Below are 26079 nucleotides of genomic sequence, written 5' to 3'. Positions count from 1 at the left end.
TTGCTTTATACCACTGCATAACACTTCTCTCACGCATCCTATCTTCCATATCATCTCACATAAAAAACTTCTGTTTGCTCTTTCTCCGTGTTTTACACTTATTTCATCTTTTCCTTTTTGTTTTATACTACAGCTCTATGTATCAGCAATACTTTTAAGATCTGTGAACTGAATCAGATTGGATGAAATGTAATGAATCTGCTGTGACAAACTGAAAATTTGTACGAGACGAGGAAGTGCACTAAGAAAGAGTAATGGATAAGGCTGGTGGTACTGTATCAAATTACTTTCGCAAAGAAATTTGTTCACCATTCGTGACATTTCTTAGGCGGAGATCTGCGACGTGGCGTAAGGACGGCTACCACCTTGTTATCAAACACAGCGTCATTGTTCCTTCAGAATGGGATAACAGAAGAACACCAGGATATCGAGTGAGAAGTTTGTATTCTGAATGTTGTCACTTTCATATTTCACAGTCACTAAACCGGTCACTCATTTTTCCAAAGTGAATAAGAAGTGTAATAAAACCAGTATCCCACCTCCTGCTGATGTCAAGACATAGTGACGAAACCCCAGTGCAGTGTAATGTGTGTACAGCTGACAGCTGACAGCAGTAGTCGTCAAATTTCAGTGGTGCTAGTGTCGACAGCGCTGGGACGGTGATGGTCTGGGCGTGCGGGGCACTGCCGGCCTCAGGCCACGGAAGCCGACAGCAGCCGGCAGGACAGCGCCACACCGCCACGGCGACCACCACGCGGCAGGCCCTCCGCCTCGTGCGACGGCCGTGGGCTCAGGGTGAAGCGGCACATGAATCTCAGCCTGGCATATTCTTCTGCTTTACCTCTCTGACTTCTCAGTTCCCCGTGCTCGTCTTGCTTTGCTTAAGATTCCAGTAAATGAATTTGTAATTCTACTACAGCTGAAGAACAATATATCACGATGAAATTCATCAGCACCGATTTTTAAGGCGGGTGTGATCCACCCACTAAGAAGTAAGTGACTGTCTAGCACGCGAATGAACGCAAATCCTTGACACTGGCCGTGGCGCTACAATTTGGATCGAAGTGTAGGAGGCAGTAAGACGACTGCTCTTGCCGGAGGAAACATTGACATTCATTTCTTCCGGCTTCTACTCGTCTCTTAATTCGCTCTCAATGTACGATAGTTGGATAAGTGCGTAGGAACTGGGTTTACTTCTAAATAAACAATTACCACCATGCATATGCGTATTGCCCTTGCGCATATACCCTGCTGTAGATGGAATACAGTATCACGATTGGTTCATTATCGAACAGTGCGTGGAGGTAACACATGAGCAATGCTGTTCTTAAGTCCTGAATCTCCCCTTAATCTCTCGCCATAGCTCTGAATTATGCGCGGACGTGACAGGTTGTTACAGCAATGTAAATGATGGAATGCAAACTCTGTCAAACTGTTAGATTCGTATTAGGGAGGTACCCTCCATTTCGAATAAAGATGAAGTACTTCCCACGAATCATTGTGCTGTTAGCGAAGATTCCGACACCGCACACTGTCGTGTTTCTAGTGTAGTAAGCATAGAAGTAATGTACAGGGTGAGGAAAAACTCGCCCACCCGGACTTTGTGCCATTCCTCACATACTGCCAATACAAAAATGTCTCTCACAAAATTTCGTCCTGCGCATATTTCGTACAGTAAATGGCCGTTGGAGCTCGGCAATCTGGAAACACTGTAATCACATGTACGGTAACTATCTCTGTCAGGATATAGCAGTAGTGCTGCGCAATTGGTGTAGTGGATAGTCTTTCTGGGTTGGCATGCAGGAGGTTGGGGGTCCTATTCTGGGTTCAGGCATATTTGTTTTTATTTGCTTAAAGTAGTAGCGGTACGGTATCTGGCGTCTTAATCGTCGTACAGCGATTACAGTGGGTCTTCTACAAAACATTTGGATTACACGCTACCGACAGACAAATGCAAGCCCGACCAATAAAAATTGGTCAGCTTTTAAAGAAGCCTTTTGCACATCGTGGACGCGAATTGTTTTGTGTCACTGCATCCACTAGATTCCAAACCTGTTTTCTGTGTACCCTCCGCCACTGGTCCCATCGAAATTATTTGCAAATCCCGTCGCTAGCGTACCGGTGACGTAATGCCCTAACGGATTGTAATGGACTTGAATGTGGTAAGTTGGTATTAATCGATGGGACCATTTGCGGCCGGCCGCGGAGGTATAGCGGTTCTAGGCGCTCAGTCCGGAACCGCACGACCGCTACGGTCGCAGGTTCGAATCCTGCCGTGGGTATGGATGTGTGTGATGTCCTTAGGTTAGTTAGGTTTAAGTAGTTCTAAGTTCTAGGGGACTGATGACCTCAGATGTTAAGTCCCATAGTGCTCAGAGCCATTAGAACCATTAGATCATTTGCGGAAGGTTCACAGAAAACAGGTTTAAAATCTTGTAGGTGATGTGAAACAATTCGCGTCCACGACATGGAAAATGTTTCTTTAAAAGCTGACCAATGAAAACGATTGTATTTCCAAATCGGTGTTCGTAATATGCAAGTGCAGCTGTTCTCGAAAAAGACCCTCTGTAATCGCTGTGACAGTTAAGACGCCAGCCAGATACCGAGCAAATAAAAACAAATAATGCACTACCTCCTGTTTGCTAATCCAAACACTCTTCAGTGCACCAACAGCACAGCCCTACTTCTGTCTCCTGGCAGAGCTAGTTACCGTTCACGTGATTACAGTGTTGCCAGCCTGCCGACCTTTAACGTCCATTTACTGCCCGAAATGTGCGCAGGACGAAATGTTGTTAGAGACATTTTTATATTGCCAGTATGTAGTCGGGATGAGAGAATTTTTTTTTCATCCGTTATAGCTGATGACATACAGTTGTACTTGACTTTTACGATACTTTAGCGATGTGAAAACGTGTGCTTATTCGGTCGGTACGAATACGACGCGGGAATATGCATTTGAGAAGAAATGGTCAGTGGACAGTTATTTTGCTATTGTTCACAAGGCAGGAATGTTTTGGTTTACGGAAAGCATGGCCCTCAGAGATCAGGAGTGTCTTTGAAGCCAGGACGCTTAACGGTTAACTCTTCGTGAGATATTCTAGACAGGAATTTTGTTTGCGAAGAATTGTTTGGTTTCGACAGGTATTGCCTCGTTTTCTTTGCTGCAGGTTCCGAGAAGGGTTTTAGAATTAATGGCAGACTGCTCTGGAAGTATCGGTATTACGGAAGGCTGCTGTCGAAAGTTTTGACAACTTGAAGGTTAGAGAGCTCAGGAAGGAGTTTGTCTGTGGAAATGGTCGACAGAGTCCGTTATTTATGAACGGAGACGACTGTTGGCCTCTCACCACGCGCGCACACACACACACACACACACACACACACGGCTGTTGTTCTGGGGCTGAGACAGCCTGTGTTTGCTGTCGCCCATCTGTACACGTGAGGTGAGCTTGAGTACATACTTGGCTGTTGTCACTCCGCAAACCATGTGGCGCAGCCAGCAGTTGCGTTGACGACCGCTGGTGGCCGTTGTTGCTCGGGCCCGGCAGTCACTGCGCACCAAACAAATGTGCCTGAAATCTTATGGGACTTAACTGCTGAGGTCATCAGCCCCTAAGGTTACACACTACTTAACCTAAATCATCCTAAGGACAAACACACACACCCATGCCCGAGGGAGGACTCGAACCTCCGCCGGGACCAGCCGCAAAGTCCATGGCTGCAGCGTCTCAGACCGTTCGGGTAATCCCGCGCCGCCTCTGTAAACCATCTGTAAGCGCATTTAGGAGGCATTTTCGAGTGAAGTCCGTCGTCAGATTGATGTGGACTAGCTTACAGAGCAACCCAGCGTTCCTACTAATTTTTTCGAAAGCAATATTGTGAACAGCACTCGCGTGATGCTAATTCGAATGAACGACAGACCATAAAAGTTTGCGGCAGGTATTTTAGCTGAAGGCTGCAGTGGAATTGTTCTGGGAAACCTTAACAGGAAGTAACGCTTGATAATGTGAAAAACTGAATCCGACGAACGGGAATATGCACAGGAAGCGATATTTCAGTGCTAAACGTTAGGTATCGGCAGTGAGAAGCATCATAGAGCAGCTTTGACCAGCCTGATGTCTTTCCTACACGAGCGTGACTTTACTTAGTGGAGGATCACTTTCATACAGTGCCAGCACACCCAGAATGTTTGAAGCACACCGCTGCTGTCCATTCAGTTCTTCATCCGTGACGAACAGTCAGCAATTTCGCCATTGTTCCAGTTGGAGGGGGCGAGTGTTTCCGAGAAATACGTTTAACGGTTTGCAGGAAGCGTCCTGTTCTTGAGTCTTTTATCCTTCTGTGACTGATTTTTGCAGACCGGAAACAGAAGCCTCTTGTTCGACTGTGACGTGGTGTGATCAATGACGTTGCACTTCTTTGTTGCGGTTGTATTGAGACAAAGTGTTACAAGTATCTCTCTCTCTCTCTCTCTCTCTCTCTCTCTCTCTCTCTCTCTCTCTCTCTCTCTCTCCGTGCCGCAGCTACGAGAGTTCCAGAAGCCTCCTTTTCGAGTGTGAGATATACTGCCACAACCTACAGTACGCGTAAGCCGTCTTTATTTGGTTGAGAGAACATCGACAGTGATGTGTTGTTTGCATCGCAGTGAAACAGACATTTGCTGAGCTCTAGACATGAGGAACACATATGAGTATTAAAACTTTAGTTGACTTTGTAAAGTACTTGTTATATCATTGACATCGATATTCGTTAAAAAAGTACGTGTGGAATACCAGTTTTCACCTTTTTCAACTTTTCACGTAAAACTCTACAAAGATGATACAAGTGGTTTGCAGCACGTCCCACGCTCAAGTTTCGCCTCTCTAAAGACTTAATTTTCGCTGTTTATCTTCAAATTATACTGTGCAGGCGATCGGTAGCGTACTGCTATGCTGTTGATATTGAGAACAATCGCATAAGTAGTGTGACATTTGCGCAAACCATGTGAAAATAAATGAAGTATTCGAAATTTTCTTACAATTCATGATTTTACTATAAAAGTGTCGCAAACATTTTTTGGCGTGTAAAATCAGATATTGCAGCTGATAATGTGTTTCGAGATGGATACATTAATTCGCTATTGATGAAGCATTTCTCGTCGACAGAGCTCAGAACGTAAATATAGTTGTAGTCCCAGAGTCCGGGGATGGTCGCAACTCGCTGCAGAAACCACTGCAGCGAGCAGGCCCGGCCCGGAGCAGTAGCGCTGGCGGAGAGGGGGGAACCAGCCCAGCCGCCCAGCCTACGTACACCAGGTCGCACAGTGGTCGCTGCTGTCCACTGTGGGTGCCGCGGGGGGGCAGAGGAGTAAGAAGAGCAGCCTCGAGACGTACTTCGCAAGGCACGGGATACCCAGCACTGCGGCTGCATACGGCGGATGTGCTTCTTTTTTTGCGACCTGTGTGTCTTCGCCATATGTCTAGGAGTGCCTGGCGGTCGGTAGCTATATGCAATATGCGGAAGTGATGACGTGACTTGTGTTTACTATGGCGTGCTGGTATAATTGTCTATGGTGATACAGCCTGGTTAGAGATCGGTATCACGGCGAAAAATTCTATCGTTCTTCGACAGTAACATTGCAGTGTTATTGACTGTCTTTGGCAACTCTCCATATCCGTGATATGTAGACCACTTTTACACTGCTTAACTGTCAGTGCAATATGACTGCTGTATTTTTTTCCGATGTATAAAAATACTTTTCCTCTGAAGTTCTCGTAATCTGTCCGTCTGTAGAAAGTGGAGAACAGTGCTCGCACACCACCAACAACATTTTGGGGGGTAACTTCAGTAAGAACCAATCACGATGCTTCATTCACAGGAAGTCAGTCACAAGACATCCTTTGTGACAGTCTGGTTTGAAAAAGACAGGGGCAGAACACGGCACCTACGGAAAGAGCCGCGCAATAAGAGAGTCACGTGACGTCTTCTTTGTTCGAATCTCCAGAGGTGATTCCAGCCAGACTATCCTCCTCTTGTTCAGACAGGTGGGGCGCTGCCCCCACCCACCATTGTGGTTTTAGAGCATCTCCAGACCAGCAGTCGTAGGATACCGAAAATTCCAGCCATTTTTCTCGTCTGTAGGACAGTGCTTCGAATTCTAGGAGCATCTTTTGGACATCCGATCTGCTGCGTTTTTTTCACGATCTGTTTTCCTGATTTTCCCATATGTGCTTAGACAGCAGTGTGGGGTTCCCACTGTAGAACTTTGATTCGAAAAGTGAAGAAAATAAAAAATAAATGCCTTAACAGCCCTGACTCCAGCAGAAAATATAAACTAAACTCCTTCAGTGTTTCATTTATTTCGACTTCCAGGTGAAGGGAGCGTCCTGTGTAGAGGGTCTGTTTGCTTTGAGTCCGTCTCCTACTAGTTTCGAGTGGTTTTCTGAATTTTTTCCGGCACGATAACACCAGCTGTGTGATGCCGTCAATTCTGAGCTGTACCTCGACCACAGGCACTTGTCCCGTAGCTCTGTGCGTGTACAGGGCGACAATTATTCAACTGTATGAAAAAAATGTAAATTAGTTACAAACTCAGGCGTGCACACACTTTATTCAACATGTAAACGTCACTACAGGTACTCGGATTTAGGTTATGACATGTTCGATGTACTTGCCGTCATTGGCGATGATGTAGCGCAGACGAATAGCGAAATTTTGCACTATCCGCAGAAGTGTCGGAACATCGATTCTGTCGATGACCTCCTGAATGGCTCTTTTCAGCTCGCCAATGGTTTTGGTTTTCTTGCTGTACACGATGTCTATAGACGAGGCCCCACTAAAACGAGTCGTATGTGTTCAGATCCGGAGAATATGACGGCCGATAGAGAGCCATGCCCCTGGCCTCTGGGTAGCCCACAGTCAGAATGCGGTCCCCAAAGTGCTCCTCCACGACATCAAATACTCTCTTGCTTCGCTGTGATCGAGCTCCATCTTACATGAACCGTATCTTCTCGAAATCAGAGTCACTTTGGATAACGGGGATGGGATAATCTTGCAAAACTTCACGTACCGTTCAGCAGCGACCGTGCCATCGAGGAACATCGCACCGATTATTCCGTGACTGGACATTGCACACCAGACAGCCATCCGCTGAGAGTGAAGAGACTTCTCGACCGCGAAATGCGGACTCTCAGTACCCCAAATGCGCCAGTTTTGCTGATTGACGAATCAGTCCAAATGAAGGTGAGGTTCGTCGCTAAACCAAACCATATTCACATCAAGTCCTGGTCGTTAACTCTTTAGACAATATAGTGTTGGCCAAACACAACCGCTGTTCCGCGGCCCTGGGGCTCAGTCGCTGACGGGTTTGAATTTTGTGTGGGAAGAGATGCAGGCCTTCAGCAACAATTTGTCACAGTCTCTGCCGGTTGGACCCCCCCCCCCCCCCCCTCTGTTGTGAAGCTCATCTGATGTAATTTCTGGGGCTGGTTCGAAACGCAGTGCGTGTCTTCTCCATGTTTTCAGGCGTTTTCATCCGTTTCAGACGACCGACATTGCCAACACAGTCCTCACGAACACTAGCCGTTCTCTGAAACTTGCGAATCAAATTCTTGATTGTTAACACACTTGGACCGGTTGTCTTCAGCTTGAACACGGTCACAAACTTCCTTTGAGTCGTAGCTGGGCTGTTACTGCTCGCATAGTAGCTCTTCACTAACGCTACACGCTCAGGCACGCTGTAACGTGACATTTTTACAGGCAAATGACCGATAATAACAAGGCCCATATGCATGCTGATACTAATTCCCATCTTGCCCCGTGGCCAGTCTTGTAGTTTGGACGTCGTGATGCAAACCGTTCAGAAGTTATGACAATTTTATTTCATCTAGTTCCATAATTGACATCTGGTAGGTGTATAATTACTTCAGGTTACCTCCGAAAATCAGTGAAGTACCCTGACCTGACCATCCTCTCTGACAGCTGGTCAGAGTCTGACCGTGTCATGACACTGGCTCGAGAGAGGTGGTGGTGGGGGGTGCATGACGGCATGGGAGTGGGGCAGAGAGGCGGGGGAGGAGGGGGGAGGCCAACAGCACTCTCTGGTGGGTGTAGGGCGAACTAGCTCATTCGATCCCTGCACATCGAAGTGAATGCACACATCCCTGAGTTAGATTACTGGAGGTAGTTCAATTTAGCTGTAAAAAAAATATTAAATAAATAAGTGAAATACCCTGCCTACCTCTTCAGCACAGAATACCATTTCCCTACATTTCCACTAATTAGGTTGGCCCAGGTGAGCTTTTCCTGCCACTTTCAGGGGTGACGCCACAGGAGGGGCGGGAGAAGGGGAAGTTAGGTAAGTGGAGGCGGGGCCAATTGTCCTGTGTTCTGCCAAGATATCCCACCATTTCCAGGGGATTAAGGGGAGTGTGATGTCACTGGGGTGGGGAAAACCCAGCTGCCATTTTGAATAAGTTATGTGTCCTCATACCCCCTTCGTGCTACCGCTTGGATGAAGGAAAATGTTTCGTTATGCGATAACGCTCTGAGCTAATTTTTTAATCATTTTAGATACAAGATTTATACAAAAAGATGTACCCATTTTCAAAACATACTTTACACACTTAATTGCAAAATATTCTCTGTTGTAATACGTAGTAAAATGATAATTCAATAATTACCATGTAGAATAACAGTAATGGTATTCAGTCATGCAGTGAAATACAGCAAATCAATCACATCTGTCTGCAGCTTACTGTTCCCAGTGAAGGATACGTTTTTATACGCTTGTATACAGTTTTCGTTCTCTATTTTGTAAATAGAAGTGAAAAGAAGTCAAAGAATTTCAAATGTAAAGATGTTACCTTTCTGCAAATACACAGTTGTTATTGCTTCAAAGGAGATACAAAGCCATTATATTACTGTGTTGTTTACAAAACAAATATTCGTGAATATGCCAATGTGGACTGTGTTATCAAATGGTTGCACTGTTAAGTATTTGTTTCTTCAGGAAAAAATCAGCTTTTAAAATTACTGAAAAAATTGTGTCTTCTAAGCGCTGTTCAATCAACATGTTTTCAGAAGACTCAGTTAAGGTACATGTGGTTGGCTATTGTGGATGTGTCAAAGTGGTTAAATCTAAAAGCATCAGCGTCTTGCACACACAGTACGAAGAATAAAACAAATATTTAATAGTGCAACTACTCGATAACATAATCCATATTGACCTATTCACAGATATTGTTTTGTAAATGATATCCTGTATAACTAATAATCCCGCTGAAAGAATAACATTTATGTATTTGTAGAAATGCAGTATTTTTACATTTTAAACGTCTTGACTTGTTTCTACTTGTGTGCTATAGAACGAAAAGTGTTTAGAAACGTACAAACACGTTTATTCACACTGTGCTTCAGAAATCGTATGTGCTTCAATGGAAATGGCAAGCTATTTTTCAATTTGTATTAATTTTGTAAACTTATATTTACAATGTACCCGCTTTGTTAATCTTACTAGGAGCAGAATTAATCTAAATCTGGAAAAATAATCGACATGATGGTGGAAGCACCTGAAGCACCCCAGATCTCGATATGCATCGTGCATTGAAATGATTGTGACTGAAGGCGGTTGTTCTTTATTTTACGAAAGTAGTACAGTCACAGAATAAATACTCGTAGAAATGGATAAAACTGAGAAATATATCTGGGAAACCAAATTGTGAAAGAAATTTGATATAGTGTAGTACCGGCGTCCCGCAGGGCAACTGCTCGCTATTGGATTCGCGGCCTACCACGGGCTTGTGAAGTTGCCGCGGCGCCGACAAACTCTGCTCAGAGTTGCGACCGGCGGCAGCGCCACAGACTCGACTCCTGCCGGGCCCGCCTCAGTCCGGGTTGTGACGGTCTGCTCCGCTCGTGGCTGCTCACAGCCTGGTACAAAGTCCAGTGAATAACCGACATTTGTGTTTACGTGTGCAACACGAGAAATTGTTTGGAACGTCTCGACGGTCATCTCAGAAAAAGAAATATTGAGCGTCAAAATGCGTGTACACGCGGAGTTTGTTCCCTTTTAGAGCAGTATGTTGGCTCGCTTGTGCAGTGTCACAGTTGTCTGGGCTGTGTCCGTGGCAGCAGATAGTGCTCTAGCCGACGAAGCTGGGTGTACTCTGCAGGTTCAGACCCCGCACTCTGCCTACTGTATTCTGGTGGCCACGAATCGAACGATCGACGCTGCCCCAAGTATGAGATACTAAACGGATCACGCCATTCCAGGACATCACTTTCAGTCTAGCGGTCGACAGGTTGCTGTCGTTGTGGTCTTCTGATGCAGTGCTACGTGCTACCCTATCCTGTGGGTCCTCCTTTCCGAATAACTAATGGAACCTACATACTCTTGAACCTGCTTACTGTGTTCTTCCCATGCTCTCCTTCTGCAATTTTACACCCCACAGTTCCGTCCACTACTAAATAGGTGATCCGTCAGCGTCTATTAAAGAGTCGTGTAAACTGGTCCTTTCCTTTACTCAGATTGTGCCACAAATTTCTGTTCTCCTCACTTCCGTTCACTACCTCCTCATTAAAAATGTTGTAAATCTGTGGTAAGCTCCAATGGGACCAAGCTGCAGAGGTCATCGGCCCCTAGGCTTACACACTACTTAATCTAACTTAAGCTAACTTACGCTAAGGACGACACACACACCCATGCCCGAGGGAGGACTCGAACCCCCGACGGGGGGAGCCGCGCGGACCGTGACGTGGCGCCCCTGAACGCGCGGCTACCCAGCGCGGCACCTCCTCACTAATTACGCGCTCTACCCATCTTCAGCATTCTTCTGTGACAAATGGTTCAGATGGCTCTGAGCACTATGGGACTTAACATCTATGGTCATCAGTCCCCTAGAACTTAGAACTACTTAAACCTAACTAACCTAAGGACAACACACAACACCCAGTCACTACGAGGCAGAGAAAATCCCTGACCCCGCCGGGAATCGAACCCGGGAACCCGGGCGTGGGATCTTCTGTATCATCACATTTCAGAATCCCCTTTCTCTTCTCTTCTGTTCCGTGTATTGTCCATGTTTCACTTCCGTACGTGGCTACGCTGGAGACAAATACATTCAGAAAAGACTTCCTAACACTTAAATCTATATTGGATGTTAACAAATTTCTCTCCTTCATAAGCGCTGTTCTTGTCAATAGAGTCTACATTTTATATCCTCTCTACTTCAGCCACCATCAGTTATTTGCCGCCGGCCGGTGTGGCCGTGCGGTTCTAGGCGCTTCAGTCTGGAACCGAGCGACCCCTACGGTCGCAGGTTCGAATCCTGCCTCGGGCATGGATGTGTGTGTGATGTCCTTAGGTTAATTAGGTTTAAGTAGTTCTAAGTTCTAAGGGATTCATGACCTCAGATGTTAAGTCCCATAGTACTCAGAGCCATTTGAAGCATTTTTGAAGTTATTTGGCTGCTCAAATAACGAGAATCATCTACTTCTGTGTTTCGTTTTCTAGTCTAATTCCCTTAGCGGCGTCTCATATAAATCCACTCATCTGATTATTTTGCTTTTGTTTATCTCATCTTATACGCTCCTCTGAAGACACTACGCCTTCCGCTCAACTGCTCTTCCAAGTTCTTTGCTGTCTCACGGAACTGCACGATCATTGGCAGTCCTCGAAGGTTTGTCTCACTCGCTTCTCAACCACTGCTTCCCTTTTATGTGCCTCGAGTGTTAGAATTGCCATCTGATTTGTGTACAAGTTGTAAATAGCGTTTTGCTGCCTGTATTTTATTCTGGATACCTTCGCAATTCCTAGGAGTGTATTACAGCCAACATCGTCAAAAGTTTTCTGTAACACAACAAATGCTATAAATGTAGGTCGAGCTATCTTGTAAGAGAATTCGTAGAGTCAGTATTGCTTCGCGTCTTCATGCATTTCTGCGGAACCCAAACTAATCTTCCCTGATGTTGGCTTCTGACAGATTTTTGAATGTTCTGTAAATACCTGTACTTCGTGTCGCTATTCTACAACCATAGTTCGGTAATATACACACCTGTCACCACCTGCTTTCGTAGGGATTGGAATTATAACATTTTTCTTCACCTCTGAGAGTATTTCGCCCGTCTAGTACAATTTGCACACCAGGTGGAATGGTTTAGTCGCGGCTGACTCCCCCAGAGATGTCAGTGCTTCTGGATGAATGTCGTCTCATTCGTTGGTGTTATTTCCACTTTTCGAGTTCTTTTACTGCTGTGTCGAATTATTCTCTCAGTATCGTATCTTCCCTTTCTGTAATACTACACTGAAGATAATTTCGGTTGTACACGTGCTCTGTAGATTCCTGCCACTTTTCAGCTTTCTCTTCTTTGCTTGGTGCTGGTTTTCCATCCGAGCCCTCGATAATGCAGGAGAGCTGCGTGCCCTGGGGAAAAATCCCGGCCGTCGTTTCCCCTCGCTTCCAGCTCGAGACCTGTGGCAGTGGTACTCAGGCGGACGTAGCCGCGCAGGCTGGCGGCGCCCCGCCGCAGCTACTCACACGCAGCCTGCTCGAGTCACTCTCCCTCAACAGGGCGCAGCTGCAGCTTCAGACAGCCACTGGTCGGGGCCTCTCGCGGCGCCACATCAGCTGCCTCGCCCGACAAATGTCGCCAACGCCCGGCTGTCTCAGTGTACATGTAAAAAGTAGAGCACTTACATTTGTGGTACGTTACCGAGAGTGTAAGGCGGTAGCTGCAACTGGTACGACCGGCAGTTGCACGTGCTGTGACGTACGCCACGGGGCCGTGTATGCTGCACGTGGGCAGCCGTCTGTCCCACAGCACACACTACAACACGTGTCAGAAACAGCACAGCGTGACTTGACAGGCACCCACCGCACACACGTCAGGCATCTGACAGAGAGCAAATTAGCGACGCATTTGTTAACACCTTCCTAGATCTTACACTATTAGCGTTGCAGCAAGTGAACCCAGCTATAGATTGAGAACAACCGAGGTAGTACAGTCTGCAAAATGCCTGATTGTCAGTTCCCTTAGGGCGACTGTCAGTATTAATGATGAGATACGTTAATGGTACTGTGAAATGGAATACGCATTTGTTAAGTTCAGAGAAAGACTGTCTACTTACAATTGTGTAAACATAAAATGTATTCGTACGTGCCAATTCAGAAACGTGGATAGAACGAGGTACGGAGTGATAAGAAAAAGTCAGATGGATGGCTACTGGTGTGCACCACCCTTATAAAAATGGTACATTTTTCACTTACGGCATTAAATTTTCAAAACAGTTTCGTAGAGGCCCGTGGGATCACTATCCATACGAGATATTTTATCGGTCGTTTTCTTCTCGTTGCTCCGTCTTGTGACGTTTGCCTCCAGTTTGCAGCCCCTACAGCTCCCTGGTCGGTGCGCTTGCGTGTCCGCAGGCACCTGGCGCTGTCTTACGCGCAGCAGCACGCCACCATGGCCAACCGCAGCCGCCCCGGCTGCGACAGGGGCGACGACTTCAGCTTCGGCAAGCAGGGCGGCATCACCAACGGCGCAGCCTGGTACAGCGTCCAGGGAGGTCAGTAGCCGACGAGCACTTCTCGCTTACTTCCAGTTGCGGTGTGTCTCCTTCCTGTTCATTAATTTTCAGCTCGGTGGTGGTCACCATTTAGAGAGGTTTGTCAGTAACAAGGATGACGCCGTCGACCCTTCTGAGGCGTTTATTTATTTCTGACCTCAGGCACATTCGTACATCAAAGTAGCTTAGGTTGGTGTGTCATAATGATTAAACCACAAATATACGACAAGTTATGTACATCCCTAGTTGCAATTAGAAACAGAACTATCTGCTACTACGTCTATTAAATTTTCCCGGACCAGTTGTCGGTCACAGAGAGGTGAGTACTGCAGTGTGGCACTTTTCAGTCGGCACAACTCTCTTCATTTCGGCAGAATCGTGATGTCAGCACTGTTTACCCTTCGCTTTTGTTTCTGGTACAAAGGACATTCACAGGTCCAGTGTCCGTTCGCACGAGAAAAGACAGTCTAGCGATCTACAGTCACAGGCCTTTCAAAAAGAATGGCAGTGGCGGCAGAAAGCGATGAGAATTCTCAGCCACATTAGCGATGGGAGTATTGGAACGAGACCGCTCTCATTCCGAAGTACCGTTATCCGAGATGGCGGCGATGACGTCATCCAAGATGGCGGCTGTGACGTCAATCGAGATTTCGCATTTTGGCGGGAAGTTTGAATTTTGGCGGGAAAGTGCCACGCCCCCCTCCTCCAGAAGATGGCCCGAAGTTCAAATTCCAGCAGGATAATGCACCACACCACTCTTATCTACACTAAGTAAAGAAAATGGCGGGAAAATAGTACTTGTCTTTATTCCCCACTGGGTCTGGACTCCAACTGCCACCACAGGGCGCTCTCCTGGTGTCAGGTGATGACGCAAGCACCGTTATTCGAGATGGCGGCACGCAGTGTGTTCACCACGAGCTCCAGAGCCCAGAGGGCGCTACCGTGACGACACGACATCGTCTGCTATCTCTGTAGCGACTGATAACGCCACAGCCTCAGACCCGCACCTTAATAGTCGCACCGGACACAGCATTCTGTAAATATGCTAACGAATTTAACTGAACACAAGTGACACCAACATTGCGCATCTAACCTATCAATTACCTAACTACTCAATTCCATTTCAGTTTTAATCATATTCATAACTCAGTTTACAATTCCAATATTCAGTGATCAAATGAGAAGTTCCACATTTTTCCACTATCAGCGCGGTGTTCATTCGTGACCTAGCACCCCCCCCCCCCCTCCCATCCATCCTTGAAATGCTGCACTCCTGTTCGATACTCCATTTGTCACGTGATTCGACTTCATAGAACCTAGGACCTGGAATCAACCATCCGCCACATCCCCCCACCAGCCCATGTTGTCGGGCTAACGTGCACTAACGTGTGCTAACGTGCATAGTGCATGACGTAATCCAAGATGGTGGGGCAAAATAGCGGGGAAACGACTCTCTCTATTAAGGGCATAACTTTTTATTTTCCAATCAATGTCTTCACCACAAGATCTAGACTCCAACTGACCTACTACACATTACTGCCACCACAGGATACTGTCATCCCTCCTGTGACCTAATCCCAGATTGTGGTCTGTAGGAGGAAAATGGCGCGAAAATGGCTCAGATTCCGCTGGGCTGCTGGGGAGAGTAAAGAAGTAGTGCACTCTATTTAGTTTGGAATATTTTGTTTAGGGATCGAATATATTTATCATACTGACGCAAAATACTCGTCACGTTGCAACTTATGAGGGGTTTATTGTATAATTATCGACATATTGAAAAATATCTATTGGTAGTCTTAGTCGACCATGAGTTGCTATCTGACTTAAGTTGGCTCTGTTTAAACGCACGGTTATGCTCCCAGTATCATTTGCATCGAAATGATCATTACACTCTAATCATTAAACAAAAAATGGTGATTGCTAGCTACGAAATCAATAATGCGGTGATTAGCATATGATACCAAATTAAGATTTATTCAGAACAGGATGAGCAATATTTCTAGCACAACATGAGAATACAATACACTCGCTAACCTAAGTAACCTATCATTGGCACAATGCATCCTCTTTTCCTAACTCTTAAGTCAACACTGAACCCGCAAGTGACTCTATTGCAGTTCTGCCTGAACGGGCACAGACTCAGAGAGCGCCAGTCAAAGAGCTGGCGGAATACGAACTCATTTAGAATTACAGTTCCCTACTTTGGCTGATGATTGCTAATATCAGCGTAATTCTCCGTGATGATTACGACGGTCGGCCCAGCCAACGTCGTGGTGCCGTCTTTCCCGTGAGCGAGCTTGGCTTTAGTCTCCAACGTGGACGTGGTTTGCGCCCGTAAACTCCTGTACGTAAGTGTTCAATTGCGGAGTTCGTCACTAGTCAATACTCAAGCTACTTGCACATATGCCAAGAGTAGTTGGTCGACTCAAGTGCGCGGCAGCAAAGGTACTCTTCAGATTGCATATGAACACCACCAGTTAGTACAAATCTGTTTCCCTCCTCAGAGGAACAGATGTGGAGTCGTATGCTCTGAACTATTCAGACTTGGAGAGTAACCACTGGACTCAATGCCGGCAACTTCTCAAACCTACTTCTCTCCACGCTCCCCGAGCAGGGCAGCAAGACACCGCGACTGCTCTCCTCCACAGCCGACCCCAGAGTCCTCCTTCAGAGTTTTTGCAAACCTGGCCGTTCTTCGCCGCATGGACCCGGTCGCGTTGGTAGCCAATCACGACACAGACTTCATGTATCCGTGCGCGTTTGTACCCAACCACGACACAGAATTCTCCCGCGGTTACTGTTGCCGCCAAACTTTTAACACGTATCTCTACGCGCTCTGCGCCAATTCCGTCACAGTCTTCCGCAAATTTTCCACTGTGGCGCGAAATCGTCTTTCTCTCTTTCGCATATAGCTCCTTCTCGCTTCTTGTTGTGATGGCCCAGCCTCTCCGAACGTGTTTGGTGGTCTGAAGTGCCAGCCGACAAAGGGGACCGGCCGCGGCCATCCCGTTAGTCTGACGTGACATAAGCAACTTCCTTAGGGGTTCCGGCCGTGTTGCAGCCGCTGAGCCCATCTCGTTAGTCTGACATGACACATACAACTTCCTTTTCTGTGTCCATTCTCTCCTACCGGTGGGCCAATTATCAATTATTATTCGGTGTTTTAGTACTGATTTAGCATCATGCAAGGTGCAAAATCTGCTATCTTACAATGTTATGCTTGGGGCCACAATACACAGTCTGCATACACACAAACAACTCCTAATTTACACAAACAATTTAAGTACAGACATTCAGACTACTCCTAAATAATTCAGCACAGTTATGTCTAAACACCCCCCCATGAACCATGGACCTTGCCGTTGGTGGGGAGGCTTGCGTGCCTCAGCGATACAGATAGCCGTACCGTAGGTGCAACCACAACGGAGGGGTATCCGTTGAGAGGCCAGACAAACGTGTGGTTCCTGAAGAGGGGCAGCAGCCTTTTCAGTAGTTGCAAGGGCAACAGTCTGGATGATTGACTGATCTGGCCTTGTAACAATAACCGAAACGGCCTTGCCGTGCCGGTACTGCGAACGGCTGAAAGCAAGGGGAAACTACAGCCGTAATTTTTCCCGAGGGCATGCAGCTTTACTGTATGGTTAAATGATGATGGCGTCCTCTTGGGTAAAATATTCCGGAGGTAAAATAGTCCCCCATTCGGATCTCCGGGCGGGGACTACTCAAGAGGATGTCGTTATCAGGAGAAAGAAAACTGGCGTTCTACGGATCGGAGCGTGGAATGTCAGATCACTTAATCGGGCAGGTAGGTTAGAAAATTTAAAAAGGGAAATGGATAGGTTGAAGTTAGATATTGTGGGAATTAGTGAAGTTCGGTGGCAGGAGGAACAAGACTTCTGGTCAGGTGACTACAGGGTTATAAACACAAAATCAAATAGGGGTAATGCAGGAGTAGGTTTAATAATGAATAGGAAAATAGGAATGCGGGTAAGCTACTACAAACAGCATAGTGAACGCATTATTGTGGCCAAGATAGATACGAAGCCCACACCTACTACAGTAGTACAAGTTTATATGCCAACTAGCTCTGCAGATGACGAAGACATTGAAGAAATGTATGATGAAATAAAAGAAATTATTCAGATTGTGAAGGGAGACGAAAATTTAATAGTCATGGGTGACTGGAATTCGAGTGTAGGAAAAGGGAGAGAAGGAAACATAGTAGGTGAATATGGATTGGGGGACAGAAATGAAAGAGGAAGCCGCCTGGTAGAATTTTGCACAGAGCACAACATAATCATAACTAACACTTGGTTTAAGAATCATGAAAGAAGGTTGTATACATGGAAGAACCCTGGAGATACTAAAAGGTATCAGATAGATTATATAATGGTAAGACAGAGATTTAGGAACCAGGTTTTAAATTGTAAGACATTTCCAGGGGCAGATGTGGACTCTGACCACAATCTATTGGTTATGACCTGTAGATTAAAACTGAAGAAACTGCAAAAAGGTGGGAATTTAAGGAGATGGGACCTGGATAAACTGAAAGAACCAGAGGTTGTACAGAGATTCAGGGAGAGTATAAGGGAGCAATTGACAGGAATGGGGGAAATAAATACAATAGAAGAAGCATGGGTAGCTTTGAGGGATGAAGTAGTGAAGGCAGCAGAGGATCAAGTAGGTAAAAAGACGAGGGCTAGTAGAAATCCTTGGGTAACAGAAGAAATATTGAATTTAATTGATGAAAGGAGAAAATATAAAAATGCAGTAAGTGAAACAGGCAAAAAGGAATACAAACGTCTCAAAAATGAGATCGACAGGAAGTGCAAAATGGCTAAGCAGGGATGGCTAGAGGACAAATGTAAGGATGTAGAGGCCTATCTCACTAGGGGTAAGATAGATACCGCCTACAGGAAAATTAAAGAGACCTTTGGAGATAAGAGAACGACTTGTATGAATATCAAGAGCTCAGATGGAAACCCAGTTCTAAGCAAAGAAGGGAAAGCAGAAAGGTGGAAGGAGTATTTAGAGGGTCTATACAAGGGCGATGTACTTGAGGACAATATTATGGAAATGGAAGAGGATGTAGATGAAGATGAAATGGGAGATATGATACTGCGTGAAGAGTTTGACAGAGCACTGAAAGACCTGAGTCGAAACAAGGCCCCCGGAGTAGACAATTTTCCATTGGAACTACTGACGGCCGTGGGAGAGCCAGTCCTGACAAAACTCTACCATCTGGTGAGGAAGATGTATGAGACAGGCGAAATACCCTCAGACTTCAAGAAGAATATAATAATTCCAATCCCAAAGAAAGCAGGTGTTGACAGATGTGAAAATTACCGAACTATCAGCTTAATAAGTCACAGCTGCAAAATACTAACACGAATTCTTTACAGACGAATGGAAAAACTAGTAGAAGCCAACCTCGGGGAAGATCAGTTTGGATTCCGTAGAAACACTGGAACACGTGAGGCAATACTGACCTTACGACTTATCTTAGAAGAAAGATTAAGAAAAGGCAAACCTACGTTTCTAGCATTTGTAGACTTAGAGAAAGCTTTTGACAATGTTGACTGGAATACTCTCTTTCAAATTCTAAAGGTGGCAGGGGTAAAATACAGGGAGCGAAAGGCTATTTACAATTTGTACAGAAACCAGATGGCAGTTATAAGAGTCGAGGGACATGAAAGGGAAGCAGTGGTTGGGAAGGGAGTAAGACAGGGTTGTAGCCTCTCCCCGATGTTGTTCAATCTGTATATTGAGCAAGCAGTAAAGGAAACAAAAGAAAAATTCGGAGTAGGTATTAAAATTCATGGAGAAGAAATAAAAACTTTGAGGTTCGCCGATGACATTGTAATTCTGTCCGAGACAGCAAAGGACTTGGAAGAGCAGTTGAATGGAATGGACAGTGTCTTGAAAGGAGGATATAAGATGAACATCAACAAAAGCAAAACAAGGATAATGGAATGTAGCCTAATTAAGTCGGGTGATGCTGAGGGAATTAGATTAGGAAATGAGGCACTTAAAGTAGTAAAGGAGTTTTGCTATTTGGGGAGCAAAATAACTGATAATGGTCGAAGTAGAGAGGATATAAAATGTAGGCTGGCAATGGCAAGGAAAGCGTTTCTGAAGAAGAGAAATTTGTTAACATCCAGTATTGATTTAAGTGTCAGGAAGTCATTTCTGAAAGTATTCGTATGGAGTGTAGCCATGTATGGAAGTGAAACATGGACGATAAATAGTTTGGACAAGAAGAGAATAGAAGCTTTCGAAATGTGGTGCTACAGAAGAATGCTGAAGATTAGATGGGTAGATCACATAACTAATGAGGAAGTATTGAATAGGATTGGGGAGAAGAGAAGTTTGTGGCACAACTTGACCAGAAGAAGGGATCGGTTGGTAGGACATGTTCTGAGGCATCAAGGGATCACCAATTTAGTATTGGAGGGCAGCGTGGAGGGTAAAAATCGTAGAGGGAGACCAAGAGATGAATACACTAAGCAGATTCAGAAGGATGTAGGTTGCAGTAGGTACTGGGAGATGAAAAAGCTTGCACAGGATAGAGTAGCATGGAGAGCTGCATCAAACCAGTCTCAGGACTGAAGACCACAACAACAACAACAATGTCTAAACACACTTAGTACACGTAAGCTGTCCAAATAACGCATAGCACAGCCTACAGACCTGCTCGCAAAATAAGTCAACCAACACGTGCAAGCACCCTCCGCCAACCCCTGTCCAGTAGAGCGCACAGGCAACCCCAACGACGTGGCGCGGTCTTCAGCTGTCAAACCACGCACAGGCCCCCGCCCGGGTCCCGCAAGCATGAGGTGGCGACATCTCATTCGTACTTCATTTCTGAGAAATTCCTAGCCAAATACGTGTTCACCTAGACACACGTGACAGGCGAAAGTCGTATGACGGCGCCGTTGATGGTGCGATCTTGTTTACAGTGTGCGCACACCACGCAGGGCCACGTGCATGGGGCCTTCCTCGTTACCCTCACTCTAACCGTGCGATCCGGTGAAGACACTGCAGGAATCCACTCCAGAATAGCAGAACCTGCTTTCTTTTTAGCGATCGTAATGGACCATACGCGACGTTTTACTGATGCTCGCCGCGCATACCTACTTACCATCGCAAGCACAACATTCTTAATCTTACATTCAAGCCACATTGCTATCTGAAATAATAACCAAGTCGAGCTCTAGTAAATTCCATGGTCCCCCAGAAATACTTAGCGTGCTCTTTTTTAGTAGTCTTCTCTCAGCCTGTATGCACGGAAATTCTTGCCCTAACAGAACCTCTTTACGAAAATAACGCACAGTAGCGTCCAATGCAGTCTTCCTCGCGGACCTAACGTGATACCCACTCCATCACGTGATACCCATCCTGCTCTCAACATATGCAAATGTTCACACAGCTGTGTAAAGGCTCCCATATCCCAGCACAAAACATGTGAATGAATCCAGCATTATCATTTGCTCTTATCGAATTTACTCGCCGAATTACTGATGCCGCTGGTATCCAAGCACCATCCACCTCTTCTTTCTGGGACTTTCAGAGGTAAAATTATTTTCCACAGATGGCTAAATTCCATTACAATTAAACCCTTAAACTTGTTTATAGATCATCAAATACACACCATACCCACAACGATATTGGAAGCCAGGAACATATGTGCTGGTGTAACTACAATTAAATATTACCATTGCTGCTACAGTCTGACACCCATCGTTGTACAGTTAATGTCTCCCCTTGACGGCTGTGCTTCTCGAACCAATTTTACTGTCTATAGCACACATAATTCTCAACATAAGAAATCTCTCTCGATTATCCATGTGATCAATCTATACGTCCCTAACTGTAGCACACACAGTCATCCTCTCTAGTCATGCCGCAAGATAAACAACACTAACTTAACAATCCAGTATATACACATTTTACACTAACACTGCAATTATCTTTTGTATCTGTACAGCACCTGAAAAATTATCGTATGCCTACACTCGTACAAGCTGTATGTCACGATGCTCCCCAGTCCTAGGAAAGCACCATCCACCTTTTCTTTCTTTCTGCAGACGTGACATTCAGCCGCAATAAACTATTTTACACTGTTCGCCATATTGCACCAACAACTAAACCTCGCAAAGTGCCATACACATCATCAAATATGTAAAGAAAACTACTCATGTACACTGTCCTCCCACTCATGGCAGGAGCTTGAATATTAGTGTGTGAAACCGATCTCCAACTCAGCAATATGTCAATGCGTACCGTCTCGATGTAGTAAACATACAATTCCTATCCTGTGGCATGCAAAATCACCCCTTTTACATGAGAAAGGCGTCACTCAATCGAAGTCACTCTCACAACTTATGTGCAAAGACAATCTCGTTTCCCCTCGGTACAAACGAGCTACTGTTTCTGGTCCGGCCCTGTATGCTTACTTGCTTTTCTACACCCATCTCCAGGCAGACTCTTGTATTACAAGAACACACCTATTTCGGCCATAATATTAGATCATTTTCGCGTACTTCTCGATATCAAGCACACGGCAGTAGAAGCCCGATCTTTGATCTCGCTGATCTAACAAATTCCAAAACATCCCTATAATTTACAAGCCAACTAAGGTCGTTCCCATGTCTAGAGAACAGGAAAACATGTTTTCCACATGCCACATGGATACACCACAATCGATCTTCTTTCAACTAAATAAAGGCCCGAAATGTACAGAAGCAGTCAACCGAACAATTTACATGGAAGTGAATAACAGTCCACCTCAAATGCATCTCCATCCACAATATTCTCAAATTTCTACTTGATCACGAAAGCTGCCCATCTTATGATCACGGTCTCAATTGAACATCATTCGACAATGAGCTAAGTATCGGAAGTACACCCTACTGAAGGCGGTGCCTCTGGAAATGGAAATATCTGCACCTGCCTTATGATTGGACATACTCTTCCATTTGCTATCACAGTATTCCAAATCAAATCCATACCTTCCCTACAACAGGGCATAGTCATCTCCTTTCCACAAACACATACTTTATAAACCTGATGCTCAAATACGGACATATCACGCAACCACCACTACTACTAATTATAATATTTGGTCAATAAATCATTGCCTACAATGTGAAATAATACGGACCAGAAATCAGAGATGTGTGTGCGTGTCCCTTATGTTCTTCTTGCGAGTCCTACCAGCATGTCATAGAAAGAGAGACGTTATCGACCAGATGCTAAAGAGAAAAACCCGATCGCAACAACTATTGCATGTTCCTCCCACACGTGCTCCTGGTTCTACAGGTGCACACAAGTATCCATGTTAAAAGCTATACCCGCTTTACAAATTGTGGTATGACATTACCTCTGAACTAGCTAGTTTTCTTTTTTCTGGGCAAATACCGTAGCGGTGATCGTAGGAATGTGTAAGCCCACGATCCAACCTAGTGATAAAATTACCGTATTCGAAAGTCAATCGGCTAAGGAACGTGGTATGTAAGCGGTATTTGCGACTCCATGACACAGCCCAAGGTAAATAATTCTATAGCATTTCTAGCGCATTCTGTCTCGAGATCATATCAGATGTTCAGCGATATATCCTCTGAGTTATAGCCGATGATTGACTGAGAAGGAACACAAACAGTAGTAGTAGTAGATGATGTGCTGATTGAGATCGTAAAAATGTACACTAGTCTCCCTGATCTGTAGTGTCACGCTGTCCGCTAGAAATGTTGCCAGTCATTTGGAATCTGGTCGTTCCATTCAAGCACATACCCGCGTTCGATCCCACTGACAGTTCCTTTAATTATTAAAACCGCTACTGAATGATATTTCTGGCACTGTCATATCTCGAAACGAGTAACGTTTCCCGAACGTAGCTGCTACAGTAAACTTCCAACTTCGTTTTAGTGACCCCGTACGCATCTTGCAACTGATTCCATTTCTACAGCTTTGTGAATGTGATCGTCCAATTTAAGTCGGAACTGAGCAAACGTCGGAGAAAGACATATCCACCACCTTCTTCAACCCATGTAGAAACAGAACGACCTTAGTTAGTGCAACAGGAGCGTGTTTTGACCATTCGGCGGAAATGCGCGCAATGTGGCACGTCCCCGAACTACATACAAGTACTACAGATCCGCGCCCATTCAAATCAGTCAGCCCACCATGTTAACATAGTTATTCTCTACCCCCCAACAGAAAAATATTACGAACTATAGAAGCTCATCCCATTTAGAAGTCAACTAGGCACCGATCCTGGTGCAATGACGACCAGCTGCTCTGCGATCTAGTGCAGAGAAGGAGAATGCACAATACTCCCCAGAATAGCACAGCGCGCAGCCAGCCAAGCATCCCTAGCGGCATATACAGTCCCTCTCCCAATTTACACCTCAAACTGCTGCTGCTACTGCCTTCTGTGTCTTACGGCAGGACCCATAACATGCCACACATATGCTGATTTTAAATAAAAGAGACTTACAACACAAGCAAACTGGAAGACTTGCTGTAGGTCTCCAAACTATTGTCCGAAGGTGCTTCACGAACTCTACATGTAGACTCGTCGCTCACACTGATGGAATAGCTGACGGCTATGCGTTCCCTTTCAACTCATTCCTCTTATTTTCGCTGTAGCAACCCCCAGAAGTTGCTGTCCATCCACCAAAACTTTTTCCCCAACTCAAACAAGCCATATCAGTCAATCATTACCTGCTAACGAATGGTAGGATGGGATGGAAAAGGCACCATCTATGTACTCTAATAATAAGAAGCACACTTGATAGCCCGAAGAATTTTACACTAAGTTCAACAGCGGCCAATGATGTGACAGCATGTTTCCCCAATTTCAGTATCGTAGCTAAACCATGCCCTATCCACGTTGTGAGTGTCATTGCGAACATGGATAGATGACTGAGCAGTACGTCCATTCAGTCTTAATTCTCTATCACATAAATCGTCAAAGTATACCTGACAGCACTCCACAATCTCTATCACCTCGTGCATAGTGTTTAATTTACGATCTATCTCTCTGCGTATGGGAGTCACAGAGCATTCTCGCTGTTTTCGGGCAAAATTAGAGAGTGAAAGACCCTCATCACACTGTCATTGACCAACCTTACCTGCAGCACCGTTAGCGAATTAATCTGCAGCCAACCAGAAGACGTCCGCTATACTCCACGTCTCGTGAACAAAATTGAGCTTTCCGACTCCTATCCCGTCCAAGTGCACGAGATTTGTCGAGATGCGCCCATGTCGAGGAGCTTAGCACTCCTTATCGATGTATAGTAACAGATTTCAAAGTGCCGTCATATAATAGCAGACAGTTAAGATGAACAACAAATGATTGATTTTTATACGCGATGGAGCCCCAGACGGATCGAGTTCGACGCATCTTTACGTAAATCAACCAAGCTATCAACTCTACAGTCTAGGATCGGCACCGGAGAGATATTTGTAAGAGAGAGAACATAAACACACGCACTCCTAAGGATACAACGTGTTAGCTCGTGTGCGTTTGCGACTTATCAGACGTATGGAATTGTAGCATCGTTAATGTTACAGTGTGAGAAATATATTTCAAGCGCATGATCAGTTCGAAACATAGAGCAAAATTCCTGCAGATGACTTTGTTGCTAGGAAGTCTGAAAGAAACCTGTAAAGAACCAAAGCTATTGATGTTTTTCTACGATAAACTATGTCATCGAACCGTAAAACGAGAAAACTACTTCCGTAAAACATTTGCTCTGCATGATACGAGCACTACATAGCTTTACGGAGACGTATAGTGTCCAATGTTCACATCTGACCACGATTCAGAAATTATACTATGCCTGCATCGGACCTATATAAAATCATGGTTAGTAGCGGGGGATACCTCCTACAAGGAAACAGATAAACGCATAGCAGCAGCCTCCGCCATATGAAAATTACAAGTCTTTCCGTCACTAACTCTGTAAACAGCACATGTGTCGGCCATTTGTGTACACGGGGATTGCAGCGCCTCACAAGCTCCTATCGCTTACTTAGTTATGGCGCTGAAGTCTTAATTTTACACCCAGGATGCGACAGGAGGATCGCTTAAATCAAAGTTCGTTTAGAGCAATGTGTCACGTTTAATCACACATGAGATGGAAGTCCTCTGATGACCGATAGGTTTACCATTAACGATCGCAAGTAGACAGTGCTTTAATCCACATACAGAACACGTGGCTGTATACGAGTAGAACGAAGGCTATGTCACACTGGAAAAAAATTAACCTGCGGCAACTCCTCCTTTTCTAGAATGATATCAGTCAACCATTAAATCGTACCTCGTTACAGCTGTGTCCCAGTCGATCACCCCGTCCGCTCTCAGTTATCCTTCAACGCAGATGCAAGTAATTTTAGACGTGAATCGTTGTTTGTCCTCTTGAAAAGCATCAAATACAGTAGTCAACTCGTGTATCATTGGTTCCTCAATACGCATACGGTATAGTACTGCCTCAACGGAAAAAAATTGACCATCTCCCTGATTCCATTCGTTT

General features: G+C 45.2%; 1 protein-coding gene across 5 annotated transcripts in view; it reads left to right on the top strand.

Annotated features, from left to right (window-relative positions):
* Nucleotides 1-26079, top strand: part of LOC126460762 (carboxypeptidase E-like) — a 438967-nt gene that overhangs the window by 313172 nt on the left and 99716 nt on the right. For all 5 annotated transcript variants that reach the window (XR_007585944.1, XM_050095944.1, XM_050095943.1 and 2 more), the window contains one exon: nucleotides 13401-13540. Coding sequence is in view for 4 of the 5 variants with exons in the window: in XM_050095944.1 (XP_049951901.1) it covers nucleotides 13401-13540 (140 nt within the window). In the remaining variant the exon portion in view is untranslated. The remainder of the gene's footprint in view (nucleotides 1-13400; nucleotides 13541-26079) is intronic.

Source organism: Schistocerca serialis, chromosome 1, assembly GCF_023864345.2.
Source record: "Schistocerca serialis cubense isolate TAMUIC-IGC-003099 chromosome 1, iqSchSeri2.2, whole genome shotgun sequence".
In the NCBI taxonomy this organism is placed as follows: domain Eukaryota; kingdom Metazoa; phylum Arthropoda; class Insecta; order Orthoptera; family Acrididae; genus Schistocerca; species Schistocerca serialis.
This window is presented reverse-complemented; position numbering and strand designations above follow the sequence as displayed.